The 16,017-nt window shown below is 33.6% G+C and overlaps 2 protein-coding genes, 1 long non-coding RNA gene and 1 other non-coding gene across 4 annotated transcripts; 1 reads left to right on the forward strand and 3 right to left on the reverse strand.

Moving 5' to 3' along the window:
- Nucleotides 1-2,787: 2,787 nt before the first annotated feature.
- On the reverse strand, nucleotides 2,788-4,169 carry LOC112754174 (probable carboxylesterase 6). Its single transcript, XM_025801749.3, has 2 exons — nucleotides 3,744-4,169; nucleotides 2,788-3,411 (listed from the first exon to the last, which is right to left on the reverse strand). The coding sequence occupies exons 1-2, from the start codon at nucleotides 4,146-4,148 to the stop codon at nucleotides 2,878-2,880; spliced, it is 939 nt and encodes a 312-aa protein (XP_025657534.1). The 5' UTR covers nucleotides 4,149-4,169; the 3' UTR covers nucleotides 2,788-2,877.
- On the forward strand, nucleotides 3,022-4,399 carry LOC140173383 (uncharacterized). The gene is made up of 4 exons (XR_011862010.1): nucleotides 3,022-3,161; nucleotides 3,291-3,434; nucleotides 3,520-3,589; nucleotides 3,770-4,399. It is a non-coding gene; the product is annotated as an uncharacterized lncRNA (long non-coding RNA).
- Nucleotides 4,400-4,451: 52 nt separating this feature from the next.
- TRNAR-CCU (transfer RNA arginine (anticodon CCU)) lies at nucleotides 4,452-4,524 on the reverse strand. Its single transcript has one exon. It is a non-coding gene; the product is annotated as a tRNA-Arg (tRNA).
- Nucleotides 4,525-7,385: 2,861 nt separating this feature from the next.
- Nucleotides 7,386-11,047, reverse strand: LOC112755699 (SPX domain-containing protein 2). Its single transcript, XM_025803955.3, has 3 exons — nucleotides 10,352-11,047; nucleotides 9,104-9,230; nucleotides 7,386-8,288 (listed from the first exon to the last, which is right to left on the reverse strand). The coding sequence occupies exons 1-3, from the start codon at nucleotides 10,649-10,651 to the stop codon at nucleotides 7,861-7,863; spliced, it is 855 nt and encodes a 284-aa protein (XP_025659740.1). The 5' UTR covers nucleotides 10,652-11,047; the 3' UTR covers nucleotides 7,386-7,860.
- Between the last annotated feature and the right edge of the window lie 4,970 nt (nucleotides 11,048-16,017).

Here is a 16,017-nt window from a genome sequence, read left to right on the forward strand (position 1 = left end):
ATATAATGTTATAAAGGCTGACGCAATCAACCACTAGATATTGGATATCTAAGGTTTTCGAATGGGGATATTCCTCTAAAGTCATCCTTAACCATACATAACCTGTTATAGAGACCCTTTTGCCGGAGAAGCCGACTAATTCTCCAGATGAGGGCTGCATAGTATTCTTGTTTAGCTGCATCTTCTAAAAGGTTGACAAAAATATTACATCAGTGCTACTTCCTGGATCCATTAGCACTTTTCGAACTGTGGCTTCCCCTATAGTTACAGAGATTACCACGGGGTCATCCAGATTCTAACTTTTAGATTGAAAATCGGACTCGTTGAAGGTGATACTTGGCACGGAACGAGCTAGGTCATGTTGTTATGCTTCTTTCCCTATGAGAGTTAGCATGGTTCGGTGACTTCTTTTCCTGGTTGAACTTGTAATTTCTCAGCACGCAAATCCTTCTGAGATGTAGTTTATAACTTTTCTTGTCGGGGGAAGAGGATTCGGCGCAAACCATCTTACATTGTTTTTCATAGCCGTGGCTGAATTCGATTGATCTGCTGCTATGGGGAGGCTCACTGTGTCCCTCTGTATTCGACCATTAACATATTTATTCGGTAATCCCTGTCATGCTAGTCACTCCAAAAGGTCCTTTTCTACTACATACTCGTCAATCGTATGCCCGAACTTTTGATGAAATGCACAATGTTTATTCTTGTCAACATACTTTTGGTCCTGGCACGTTATAGCACTGCTAGGAGGCTTAATGATTTTGGCATGTAAGATTTCCTTTATTATATCCTCCTTTTTTGTGTTGAACTGCATGTAGGAGTCGAGTTTTGGTGTCAATTTGAACGGTTTCTTGCCATCTCGAGTGTTGCTTATTCTGCTTTGCTTATCATTGTCCCTGCGAGGTAGTGGTTTATCCATCCTCCTGGACTCCCTTAATTCTTCAATTTCAATTTGACCGGTTGCCTTATCTCTGAACTCGGTTAGTGTTTTCGGCTTTGCTATTGCTGTCACCTCTTGAAATTTTCTAGGACGGAGCCTGCTTTTCAAAGCATGCAAATGGACTTCTGGATTAAGATCTGGTATTTCCAGTGCTGCTGTTGCAAATCTTGTATATAGTCCTTCAAGCTTTCATGTTGTCCTTGCTTAATTGTGCTTAGGTAGTCTGACTCTTGCACGTAGATTTTGGACGCTGCAAAGTTGTTCACAAAGAGTCCGGCAAACACGTCGAAACTGGAGATTAATCCTGCATGCAAATTTGAAAACCAAAGTAAAGCAGCTCCATTTAAGAAAGTGGGAAAAGATCGACACAAGATAGGGTCAAAGGCACCGTTAAGAAATCATGGACTCAAACTTAGTGACGTGCATTGTGGGGTCTCTGATCCCCTTATAGGGCGTCAATGTTGTTGGAAGTGTAAATTTTTTTAGCATTTGAAAATTCATTATTTCTTCAGAAAAGGGACTCGTTCTTTGCCTTTCTGTCTTATGAGGTGTTTCTCCCAACTTCATGTTTGATTCGGGCTGGGGTTCTTCTTTAGGGTTGCCATTATTAACATTCTAGCGCTCATCATTCACCTTGTCATTATTTTGTTTGGCTGCTAGGAGCTCAGCCATTCTCTGGACCTCCGCCTGTAGGGAAGCATTCATGGCTAAAAGCTCGGCATTAGTTGGAGGTGGTGGTGGAGCTATGAAGTTGTCCATCATGGTTCAGTACTATGCAAAGAAAGAAGAACACAGGAAAAGGGGTAATAAAACACGGGGTTATTTTTGGGGTGGGCGCCAAATGCTCTCGTCTGGAACGGTTCTCTGAGGTATAGCTCAGTAACACCAGTAAAGTCTTCAACTTCAAGATCCTAGTGTCAATTACAAGCCCTTCAGTGGTTTGACCTGTGCGCCAGACCTACAAAAAGGACTTCGACGCTCAAATCAGTTCTTAATATCAGAGGTTATTCTTAAAACTATCACTTAAAAGTGGTATGATTCGATACCCTCTATAGCTGTGACTGCCATCTATTTATCGTTATATAGCGATAACTGACCTGATTATGCCATGGCTGAAATGTGCTCAAGCAACTTAATGGTAACTGACTTGCATATGAAGTGGCCGAGATGTGCGCGAATGTTATAGAGGTGCTAGAAACTGTTATTTGATTAGGTGAAATTTTGAAAATTTAAAAGTTAGTTTCGAGGTATGACGTCATGCATCTGAGTTATTTGGGTACGGGTGAAAAATGATTTATCTCATTAAAAATATAAAATATTTTTTTTTCTTCTAAGTTTTAATATAAAAAAATATTTCGGAAAAAAAAGATATGCAATTCCACATAAATTTGACGAGAATCTAATGATAATTATTGATGGTGATAAAAAAATATTTATTATAAATATAAAACAAAATTATTATATCAATTTTAAACCGAATTAATTCTTATTTTAAATAATTAAACACAATAATTCATTTATAATTTAATTAATTTCAAACCAATTTTAAGAGTATGTTGTTCGAACTCCTCGGATACTAAAAGTATCCTACTGCATGTAAACAACTTGATAACAATAACAAATATCCAATTTTAAGAGTATGTGTCATACACTCATACTGCTTTTATAAGTTGACTTTCACTTATCATCTGGCTATTATGAATAATTTTTTTTATTGATAACAATAACAAATATCCTACTACATGTAAACAACTTGATTTTAAAAATTATACCAAACATAAAACTAAACGAAAATAAGATAAATATCTGTGTGTATTATAAGCTCTACATAACAAGCTTAAAATACACCTCTCTCATTATTTTAGTGCAACTATTGTTATGGATTATTTCTCAGAATAAGCTTAAACATATTCCATTGATACTCATCATAGTTGATGCTAAAACCTCTTCATGAACTGGCTCATCTGTTTCTGAAGCAACCTTGCTGCATCAGATTTAGGATCAAGCACATGATAAATATGCTTCTCTCCCTTGGCCTCCACAAGCTTCACATCTTTCACCCCATTCTTCTTCACAAACTCTGCATACATCACACCCCTCTCCTTCAAGAAATCCAAACCAGCAACATGCACCTCAATTGCTGGGAACTTGGACCAAATTCTCTCAGGCAAGTTTGCTTTCTCGAAATTGCAGCCGAAGTAGTCGCGGTTCGAGCCTTCCGGTATGCTTAGCTTCCAGAACATGTCATTGCTCTTCACATCTTCTGAACCTCCATCCTCCATTTCCTTCTCAGTTCTCTTCTCACTACCAAAGTAAGGGTGTATTAGCATTGTTCCTTTGATTTTCACAGGGCACACCCACTTCTGAATTGTTTTCACAGCAACATGATGTGCAATGTTGGCTCCAGCACTGTCCCCAGAGAGGAAAACTCTTGATAACTCTGCTTGTTGGAGCCATGGTTCTGTGCTTGCCTATCATCAACAAATACTTTAAAGTATATATCTTCTAGAAATACCAGCTTTGCATTCATTTTTTTTCATATTTAATTTATAAACAAAGTTATATATTGTTATTTGTAGGATTTATAATTCAAGCCTCTTACTTTGAGTTTAAAGTATTCTCAACTATTAATTTCACACGAAGACAACTGTACGTGAGTTTTTACTCGTTATAATTAACCTTGTATTTGTTGTTATTCTATACATGTAAAAAGATTAAAACAATTATCATCTCTTTTGTTCTTTAAATACTAACTAAAGAACAAAATTTGGGAGTTTACTTGTACTACAAGATAGATGCTTACTTGATCACGAAGCCATTCAATTGCAGCGTAGCAGTCTTCATAAGCCGTGGGAAGGCGGTGCTCCGGAGCCAAACGGTAATCAACAGACAGAACAATGGACCTTGAAGTGGCAGAGAATTCACCAAGAAAAACATGGTAGCCAAGCCAAGTGGTGGAGCCAATGCAAAAGCCTCCACCATGGAAATAAACCAACACTGGAAGCTTCTCTGATGAGGAAACTGAAGGAGGAAGGAAGAGCCTTCCAGTGATGGGTTTTAATGGGTCAATGACCACATCCTTGGACCTGAATCCATTGGGATCATTGGATGGTTCCAAACATGGTGGAGCAGTTTCTGGTGCAAAGCGTTTCACAGTGCCATCAGAATAGACTTGAAGAAAATCTGGTGATTCTGCTATTAAGGACATCTTAAACTAGGAACAAAAAAACAAACAAGTCTTTAGATGCTTAAGGTTTGAGTTGAGGGGTACTATGATCTGATGAAGTGGGGGTTCTATTTATACATAGACAAAAGGAACATAAGGATTAGCGTGCATGATTTTTTTATATTAAGCTACATTCTTGGTGTTTATGGTTGGCCAATATATTTTAGTAGTAGATCTTGTAAAGGTTGGTCATGTAAATTGTGTTGTGGTATTTAAGGTTGAAAAATATGGAAGCATGGTTGGTTGGCACTGACAGAATAAAGAAAGGTAAATTTTCAAAAGGAACGCGCCAGGTAGGGGTCGAACCTACGACTTTCTGCTTAGGAAACAGACGCTCTATCCACTGAGCTACAGGCGCTTATATGAATATTTCTAGGTGTTAATAATTACGTTTTTTATAGCATGATGTATGAAAAATCTGGTTATTTCCAATTGTTCTTGAAGGAATCATCTTCATCTAGGCTCTATCAATGGTAATAATATTCCTAAATTGTCATATAATTGAAACATAATTTCATCATATATAGGTTTAAGATTAGAATTATTGTAAATTTGTGATGCATAAATGCTTTTCGTTCAAGTCTTACCTTGATGTTTTGTTTATAAAAGAGAGTAGTTTTGCATATAATTGTTGGTTAATAGAAAGTAAGAAAGAGTTCTCTAAACTACGTTGATCAATGGCTCTAGAATGTTTTTGCAGTCATTTCTATACAAGTTTGTATAAGCGCTTAGCAGATTAATCATTATCACTACCCATAAGGGGGAAATTCCTTTTCTCTATACTAATTTCCTTTTAGGATTGTAACCTTTACTCAACAATTGAGTTTGGGCTTAGTTACTACTGCGATCAAATTCCAAATATCAAAGCAGGAAAATCTTAATTGTGCATTGTAATGTTTAAGCTAAAATTCAATATTCTAATATGCTGAACAACAATACTATAAACGTGCATTGTAATGTTTAAGCTAAAATTCATACTTCAGAACTCAGTATTTACCTAAGTTACAATCACAAACTCGTTATAGTTTCTGTTGTCCCAAAATAAAATATTCTTTGTTCAACCTACAAAAAGATTTGAAATGCTCTAGAAGTATCACATTGGGAAAAAGTAGAATATCTCAGTGTTTATAATAACTTTTACAAGCTACACTGCTCGCCGAGTTGAGTAACGCCAACTTGTGACCCAAGTGGGGGCAATGAAAGTGATGGAACAAGTTCTATGGCTAACTGGGTTGGGTCTCAGGATTCTCTTTGCTGGCCTGCCCACTCCAAGTTGAGAGTTGGGCCAGGTGGTCTGGGCGAAGGCTCGGACTTCTTGGTTCCTAAAATGGAAGGCAAAGCGTGAGGCTGGTTTCACAGAGCAGCGAACACTTTCTACTCCCAACAGTGGAGGGATAACAGGCTGCAGTTCCTTGGGTCCAATATGGCCTAGTGGGCCTGGCTACTTGAACCATCATTTTTTTCCCATTTATTTTAAAATTTTGTGCTATCAATCATTATTATGGAGATATTGCCTATAACTCTGACTCTGCCTATGAGCATATCAATTATTACTATTAATTTTCTCACCATAGTTTTTCTTTGTTCGAATCTCGAAAAGTAAATTTAGATCAAGGTTTAATAAACACTTGCTAAAAATCATGTTTGTTGGTTACTCACAAATCCACTACTACCATGGCAAAATTCTAATATCTTGCCACAAAATTACACAATGAAGAAGGTGCCTAGTAATATCCAACTGTCTACGTTGAATGTGCCCACACCATGATCGAAATTAGAACTATGAGCTTAATAATATTACAAAGAAACTAAAGGAAAAGGCAGAAGACAAGTTCATGTAAGGAAAGAAAAGAATGGGAAAATAAGGGATGAGGACATGCTACACTTATCAAAGTTACAACTGAAAAATTACAATCTTTGTTATGTCCCCGAATAAATTGAAATACAACCATCCTTTGTATGTTTCTTCTAGAAAAATAAGAAAAAGATTTATAAGGGAAATTAAAGGTTTATTGAGCTCCATTTTTTTTTTAACCAAGTTGGATTGGTCTAATAGTTAGCTTACTAATCCGCTTAAACAAGTGTTAGGATTTGAATCCCGCATTGTGCATGCAGCAACTAAACTTATTGGCCAACTTCTCCAATCAAATATCACATATATTATGTAAAGCACAACTAAATTTTATGCATTTCTTTTGTCATACATGCAAATTTGGCTATAAACTTAGATAAAAGAAGAGCTTGAATTTGTATCCAAAAAATACCAGCAAGAGTATAAACTTCACTAAGAAAATTGCATTAACATCATAACATTATGACAGACACAATGAAAAAGGTTACAAGAAGATAATGAAGCAACAGATGTGTCTAACATCATAACAGAAGCATGAGATGGATGAATTATCCTTTATTTCATCCAAAAACAAAGAGGAAAAATGGATATATAATAATGGATGAATTATCCTTTATTTTATCCCTTTAGCTGGATTATTTGAAACATGATAAATTTTGCTTCAGTTGTTTTACACAAAAGGGTTGCTCATAGTGTAAACATTTTGAACAAGAAAGCATGCATTTATGTACTAAAAAAGGGAAAGAAAATTGATATTTTTATTTTATTTTTCTTTAAAAATTGATTTTATTCTGTTTTAAAAATATAGTGTAGAATACTATAAACTTCTCACAACAATATTCATATGTAAAATCAGTTTACTTTGAGAAAATAATAATTATAATAAATCCTTAAAAGGGGTATGTGACTATGTGAGCTGAAGAAATATAGGAAAAAAGAGACTATTTATTCATGGAGTTATTCCTTTCACCTATTAGATCTTAGATCCCAACTTTCATAGGTGATTATTAAGTATGTAACCATCTCTACATATAATTACAATTGAACAAAACAGGTCACCAAGTTTTCATTTGGTTGCCAATGAGCTATAACTCAAATGGCATAGTTTTCTCATCTTCGCCTAGAGGTTTTTCAGGTTCGAGTTACACTCCTAACTTTGGAAATTAAAAAAAGCTCTCATTTAGTTGCTTCTGAATGTTGTGCTAACTGGAGAAAAACCTAGCAGCTTATAATTGTTGCATTCAGATGCTGGGATCATCTATTACAGCAACAAATGAACATGAGCATTTTTCTTCTTTTTGCATCTAAAAACTCAGATTCACCCCAAGACCTTGCTTGTAAGGTAGCTACTGATGCACACCAAATAATTTCTCCACAAAACAATACCATATATTAGTATGCAGTACAAAATTATATTCATGTCTTTTCATCCATCTCTAGTATTCTCATGAATATCTACAATATGCTGACAAATTGTTAACACATTGATATTAGCTACAAGTGCTAAAAAGTTTAGTTAACCAGCTAAGCAGTCCATAAAACCTAAAAGCCTCAGAAAAATTTTGCATTAAGTGGGAAAAAGTAATCAGGCTGCATTATAATCCATCTACCATCAGATATTGCTCCACGAAAAAAGGCCAAGATTTCCATCCAATCACCCTTGATTCACAACACAAAATGGCATTGTTGAACAGGAAAGAAGAAAAGAGATGGAAAGTCAGCGGCTATCTAGTGTTATTGCCCTGATCTATGTTTGCCTGCATGGTTTAGAGCAGAAAGACAGCCTACTATCTTGCTTTTTATTCACAGAAACTACTAGGCTGCTCGCTCCTTGAGAGACAGTTATTTGCCTTCAATCTCCTCTTCCAGAGCCTTGCTACCGAGAGGCGGTAATGAGTATATACTTACAGTTGAGCTTCCACCCCTAATCTGCTCCAATGTTTGCAGTGCTGACGAAGTTAGTTTGATGTATGTGTTCTCCATGTTTTCAATCTCAGCAAGTTCTTTAGGGACCTGAGCTAGCGATGCTTTACTTTCATTGGTAGTTATGGAGGCGCACCCTTCTTCCGTATAATCATCGTTAATTGATAACGATGATCCTGGAGGCCTGTTTCTGGGGAAAAGGATGCTTAGCATCACTTCACACTCCTTTACAATCTTGTTAAGCACATCAACTTTGAAGAAAGGTTGGTTCAAGACGTCTTGGATGAAAGGTAAGCGAACTAGTGCACCAGTTCGTTTATCATATTTCTTTATTATCTTCACCAAACCTATACATACAAGGGGAAATCAGATTTGAAAGAAAAGAAATCAATCATTCTAAACATTTATCTTCAATATCCCTCCTAACCCTGAGAAATTCCCTTTATACATTGATCAAATTTCATAAAAGGTTCAAAGTTTTCATTTCCTCAAAGTATAACTACCCCTCTGCCAATTAGTCATACTGTGTTCTGTTATCTACATCTGATATTACTTATTCATTTTGGGTTTACTCACTCCCACTTAGGTGCCCATTAGTCACAAGTGTATGAAGTAGAAGACAAATTCAAATTGCATGAGTCTTTCATTCAGTCATTAAGAAAAAAGAAAAAAAAACTAAAAATTAGAAAAGAAAATGGATAGTAAATCAACAATGCAATATATTAATAGTTTTTAGTTCCTCATGGATTGAAACAATTGGTTTTCAACAGCTCCCCAATAGAAGTATCCAAGAATCAATAGTGCACAACCTATGATTTTCCTCCCTCTGATTCATATGCCTACATATAAAGTAAACTAGTGTTTTAATTCCTTAAAAGAAAACTCAATAGCAAGTAGTCCATGAATCAAATTTAATATTTGGTGATTAGTCCTTAAATCATTTAAGCTTATTTCTTGCGGGTCCTTCCATTATCTGGCAGAGACTGATTTGAATAACTTGAAGAGTAAATCATATAGGTAAATCTATTTCCAAGGACTTGCATGCCATTTTATGTCATCTATCACATGTTAATACTATAGTTCTCTAACAGTTCACCGGTTAACCGGTTCAAAGATGACAAACAGAATTCATCACCTAAACAGTTAAACTCATGAAAAATACCCGTGTAGTTAAGTGCGCTATAGTTCTCTAACAAAACCATCTCTCCATGAAAATCCACTATTTCCCTCCCTACAGACATCAATTCTACATTTGAATCCTTGGCCTTGGCAACCCTGTCTTGCAACTCCTGAATCACAAACACAAACAAAAGATCTTTAAAATATGTCTAATCCAGCTCATAACATTTTTCTGAACAGTTTCTGCCTATCTAATAACATGCCTTGTGTGCAAGGAATTTATGGTAAACAAAATGTAAATTTCATTACGGAAAATCAAACCTATAACCCACACCCTCCAAGAATCGCAAAAGCTAAACAACAAAAAGCATCCACAAACACCAAGATTAATTATTACCCATGTTAAATTTCACTGGTCTTGAAATTTAGTTATTAAAGCAATCCTGGGATGCAAATTGGAGTAAACTAGCAATAAGGTGGCTGAAAAATCAACCTTGCTCCCAATTTAGCACTTGATTCAGATCAAATAACAATTCAATCTTTGAAGTGTTGAAACTCCTTTCACATCACTAGACACTAGCTTTGCCAACTGTAACAAGAACTAGTGTGAAACAAGTTTGAATATTCAAGCACATCATAAACAATATTTCTCTCAAGAGAACTATCGTTGAACTATCAATGACTTAAATTATAAACTCCAAACTTTTATTCCATTAGACATATAAGCCCCCATCCCAAATTCTTCAGGCTAACTGCACATGCCTACGTGGATGGTTAGAGGTTAACTGTGCCTATGTGGCCGTTAAGTACAACGTGTTGCGAGACAGACAAATCAACCTCCATTCCCGTCAGTCAAATCAGTCCCCGTCATTTAAAGAGAAAAAGATAAGTAGGTCCCTAATTTTTTGTTTTAAAATTCTCGGATTAATCCCTCCAGAAATATGAACTGATTTGTACCCATTGTGACGTCGTGACACTTAACGGCTATATAGGCGAGCTAAGCCTCACGGTCTCTAATGGGGAGAATATGAAGTGGGGAACTGATATGTCTAATAAGATTTGGGACAAAAGTGTCCAACTAAAACATCCTAATAAGGACTTATTTAGTTATTACTCTTCAATCAATGATTTGATTTTATAATTGCAAGCGACAATACTAAAAAATTAAAAGTTAAAACAACATTGATTTTGCAATACCTAAGAAAAAAGAGCATACACTATTATATCCCAAATTTTAGAGATGGAAAATAAACACAATATGCAATTATGCATAGAGATCAAGAACGGATACCTTCCATTTGATGATATACTCTTCCTCCTTCTCAACGAAAAAAGCGTTGAACTTCTCAATCTCCAATTCCAACAGCTTCAAGAAGTCGTTGACCTCCTTCGCCACCTCCTCTTGTTCCCCATCTTCGGCGGCGCCGTCTCCGTCCAACCTGGGCCGCTTCGTGGGAGGGTTGTTATCGGCGTCCTTGGCGGGCGCGATGAGCTTCAACTGCTTCTTCAAATCCTTGTAGGAAAGAAACTTGTCGCGCCAATCAGGAAGCGTTTGCTCGATCTGGTTGTTGAGAATCTTCCAGAACTTCATGATATGATATTCCCCTTTTCAAAACGACACCGTTTTGTGTTGAATTAAGAGGATGAATGAAGGAGAACGCTGAGTGGTTGTTTCTGTTATGACGAGGGGGATTGAAAGAGAGTGGAACGGAATGGATTTGAGGAAACTAAAAAAAGGGACGCTGGGTTTGGGTTTGGGTTCCGGAATTAGATATTCGTTGAAGAGGAGAATTGTGGAATTTCGGAATATTCTTTGTATTTCTGATACTGCCAACTGCTAAGCCATCTTGTATGGGCTTCATTTCTCAATTGTATTCGTTGTAATCATCAGTGGGCTGGTGGTACGTATTGTACAGTATTCGAGGGGTGCATGCATCATTGCTCTTCGCTCACTTTCTTCTCTTTTAATGTGGGTAAACACTCCCCTCTAATTGCGTTGGCTCGAATTTATAATTGGAAAATCCTTAGATAATTTAACTGAATTAATTAAATTATTATTTAATAATTTTTAGTTATTAATTTTATATCTATATAATTTTTATATTTATTATTTTGTTTATTTTGTCAGTTGACAAATAAATATCATTACTAATAGATCGTAAATACTTTGCTCAGTTATTGTATATACAACGAATACATTTTAAATAAGATATTTATTTAATATTTATTTAATACATGTATTTTTTTTATGTTCAACCATTTCTTGACAAAAAAATAAAGAAATATTTTTCATATATATTTAAATATATTTAAATACCATTACGTAATTATGTATTTTTTAAATAAGTTTAGAAACAATATATATTATTATTTATTAAAATAAAAAACTATTTTAAATATTTTATATAATTAAAAATATTAAAAATAGTTAAAATATTCTTATAATTATTTAAAAAACATTTGTTGTTAAATTTGTAGACATTTTTCTCATAATTCATAAGTAAAATTTTTAAACTCTTGTATTTCTATGTTAAAATCGATTTGAGCAAGTACAACATGAGATAAAATTTACCATTCAATTAGAATAGGGATGTCAATGGGGCAGGGCGGGGGATGCCTCCCTGCTCCCCATCCCCGCCCTCAGATTTATTCCCCATCCCCGCCCCATTCCCCGCCGTGGGGAAAAATTACTCCACATCCCCATTCCCCACGGAGCTCCATTCCCTGCGGGGACCCCATTCCCCATCTACATAATAGTTCTAACTAATTATTAATTTTCATATGAATAGAGCTACAAGTATCTATCTTATACAAAAACTGCAAGATTTTATACAAAAAGTCTAAATAACACAATGGTGACTTCTTTCGAAATAACGCAATGGGGAGACGCAACGACGAGCCAAAGAAAAAAGCAATGGACGAGGTGGGAGACGCGACAACAGAGAGGAGAATGGACAAGACGGCAGAGTTACGAAAAGGAATGCCGCAAATAAAAATTACGACGCGGTAAGGGTGATGGCACGGTGAGGTGTGACGATGCAGTGAGAAGGGTGACGAGGGGTGGCTGCAGAGAGGTTGGATGGAGTATGGACAGCCTTAGGGATCTCTGAATTGAAGAGAGGTTATGCAAATAAAGATTAGGAGTTTTGGGTTTCTATATATATGTGTGTGTGAGAAATGACTAAAAAACATATATGAGAAATAAACTATTAAGGATAATTCAAGGAATTTATAAATTCGGGGAATAGCGGGGACGGGGCGGGGATCCCCGCTCGGGTTTCCGCGTCTGCTTCGGGGGAATTTTGTCCCCCATCCCCATCCCCGCGGGAAAAATTCCCCACAATCGGATCCCCATTCGGGGCAGTCCCTGTAGGGATCCCCGCGTCGCGGAGAATTTTGCCATCCCTAAATTAGAATCATATTCATTTTTTGAGTGAAACTAATATGACCAATGTCATTACTATTTATAGAAACTTACTAATAAATTTTGTTTATTTCTAAATTGAAGTAGTTGTACCTATACCTAAAAATAATTTTATATTTTTTTGTTAGTTTAAATACTTATCAAAATTGTTAAAAATAAAATAAATGTACAATATCTTATTGCAACAATGAAAAATTTATTGATTTAAAATAATTTACAATATTTTTTCTTATTTAAAAAATAATAAAAAATTTACTAAAAAAATATATGATACAATTTATACTTATTATTTATACATAAGTATCACTCATGATCCCTACTAAAAAGAAGGTAAGCAAAAAAGATGAAGAAAGAGATGCACAAGAGCTATCTTTGTTACTATTTTATCACTGCAAGAAAACAGCTCTATTGCCACGCTTTTAAAGCATGGCGAAAAGCTGAAAAAAGGTGGCGATAGTTTTTCGCCACGCTTTTTGAGCTACCACCACGCTTTTGAAAGGGTGGCGTCTGCAAGCGTGGCGATTGCTCTATCGTCATGCTTTTGGTGACCTATCGCCACGCTTTTTCTTTTGCCACGCTTTTTCTTTTGCCACGCTTTTTCTTTTGCCATCCTTTAAAGCGTGGCCGTATGTGGGAGATATGACTACGCTTTAAAAGCGTGACGATACAGAGAGATATGGCCACGCTTTAAAAGCGTAGCAATAGCCTTATAAAATTTTTAAAAAAAATCTTTTTTCTGATTTTTACCTTCATCAATACAAAATATAAATTTTTCAGTTCTTTTTTTATTACCAAACTTATAAATATATATGCAATTTTTATTACAAGACAAATCAAATAATAATTAGTGACATCTATAATTTTAGCTATAATTATTTTATACATTAAAAAACTAATACTCAAAATACAAAATAAATCTCGAGTTCAAATTCCAAAACTAAAAATTAAAGAAAAATACATAAACAATACAACTTAAATCCTAAGTCCTTTGATGTTCCTCTTTCCTCTAGCCCTCTTAAACTTCCTTCCCTTAGATCATATATAATTGTTTCGGAAACATTTGTGAAAATTTTTACCTGCAAAAGATGGCAAAAACAGATACAAAATTGATAAATTATTTTGAAACTTCACTTTCCATTCTAGGCAACACTAGCTTTATTTTCTTTTAGCCTATTACTCAAAGTCGCAAACCAAAACATGTGTTATCTTGTAAAAAAACTTTAAAAGAAGATTAAAGAATAAAAGAAAAGGCAACAAGCATTATTATCAGAAGGATACTCCTCTTTCGCCACCGCGGAGCCGTTTGCGGCTGTCGTCGAGGACGGCGCTTCCGGGCGGTCGTTTTGTGACATTCTTCAAATCGTTGATTGAGGGAGCAATTGAATACGCCACAGTTCGCACTTCACACCATCGAGATGCGAGAATCGGAGGGGTAAATTAGGGTTTTGTTGATTTGGATTCGGGGATTTAGGGTTTTATTATTAGTAGTATCTTGTTTTTCTTTCTAGGTGAAGTATTGAAGAAATGGCATAGATGAGAATGACGGTAAGAGTGGAGAGTGAGAGAGTCTCACGAAATTTTTGGCCAAATTTTAGGGTTATTAGGATGCAGGGGTCATTGGAATTGGGGTTACTATTATTTTTTTTTTAAACCTTTTGGCCACGCTTTTAAAGCGCGCCAAAAGAATACCAGGATATGGCCACGTTTTATAAACGCTACTGTAATAAAACTCTGTTGTCACGCTTTTAAAACATCCATGTTTCTCTTTATGGCCACGCTTTTGAAGTGTGGCAAAAAAAACGTGGTCGTATCTCTAATCAGTTGCCACCTTTACAAAAGCGTGGCCATTGACCCTTTTCGCCATGCTTTGAAGCGTGGCGAGAAAAAACATGGCTGAATCTCTATTCAATCGCCACCCTCACAAAAACGTAGCCATTGATCACTAAAAGCGTGGCAAAAAAAAACGTGGCCATAAACCTTTTTTCTTATAGTGTATATCATTCAATCCTTAAATTAAAAATAAAATTAAGTATGTAAGGAATATAATTTAAACATTTATAAAATCCAACATCTGAAGATTTATGATAAATTAACTTATTTGGGATAAAAATAATAAATTTATAATAAAAATAATTTAAACTTAAATAAATAGGAACGAAATAAAAGAGATGCAGTAAAATAACAAATAATAATAATATTTTACAGTTTAAAAAATCAAAGAATATAAATAATACATCATAAAAAAAGTATTATTGAATAAAAGAGTAATTAATGAAAAAATGAGATTCTCTGCTATTATATATATATGATTTTTTTACGGTAAATAAGTCATAAAACAGCAAAATGGGTAAAATAAAAAAAGGAAGGGATGGAACTGTATTGTTTTTTTAATAAATTAAAGAAACATCTATGACTATATAATTGATGGTAGTCACATAATTATTAGATAATAAATTATAAAAAAATATTAGATTTGATATTATAAAAATACAAAATATAAACAATAAATAAACATCTGAAATTTAAAATAAGAATATTTAAGATTAAAGATAGAAATGAAGAGGAATGTTTTATAAACAATGACTCAAATATTAATGTGACAATAAATTGAATCAAATAATATATATTTAAATTAATTAAATCAAATAAGTAATATAATAAATAAATTATAATTGTTTGGCTCAATAAAATAAGTTAAATAAATAAAAATATTTATAAATACGTCACATAAAAATTATAACACTTTTAAAAATTATTAATCAAAATACATAATACAAAAAAATTAATGCAACTTAAAACAAAATTAATTCATTTATTTTAGTCAAATCAAATGATTAATATAATTTATTAGTTTTAATTAATATGGTCAAATAAAATATTAAATAATTTAATATTTATTATAATCAAATCAAATAAATGATTAATTAATTAATTAATTAATTAAAATAAATCAAATAAAATCAATAAAAAATATCTTTAAAAATATGCCACTTCAGCTATGTTATTAACTAAAAAAAATATCATTTTAATAGTACATAATTAATTACGTTTTTCTTAATATATTGCATAACTATATATTATATTTTTTAATTAATATATATAATCTAAAATATTTAATTAAATATTATATTTATATTTATTTAATTTTTATTTTTATTTATATTCATTTTTCTTAAATTAATTATTTTTTAATTGTACAAGATTATTAAAATAAAATATTTATCCTTTTAATTTACAAATATCTAATAAAATTTAATGTTTTTTAATAATTTTGTATGATTAAAAAAGTAATTAATTTAAAAAGATTAACTACAAAATAAAAAATAATTAATCATCAATATTTACCTTTTTAAATTTATTGACATTTAATAAAGTTTAATATTTACTTTTTTAATGTACAGATGTTTAACAAAGTTTAATATTTATTTTATTAATTTTATAAATAAAAAATGGTTACTTTATAAAAAATGGATATAAAATAAAAATAAACTAATTTTAAAATATTTACTTTTTAATTTACAAAGTTTTAATAA

Source organism: Arachis hypogaea, chromosome 6, assembly GCF_003086295.3.
Source record: "Arachis hypogaea cultivar Tifrunner chromosome 6, arahy.Tifrunner.gnm2.J5K5, whole genome shotgun sequence".
NCBI classification, from domain to species: domain Eukaryota; kingdom Viridiplantae; phylum Streptophyta; class Magnoliopsida; order Fabales; family Fabaceae; genus Arachis; species Arachis hypogaea.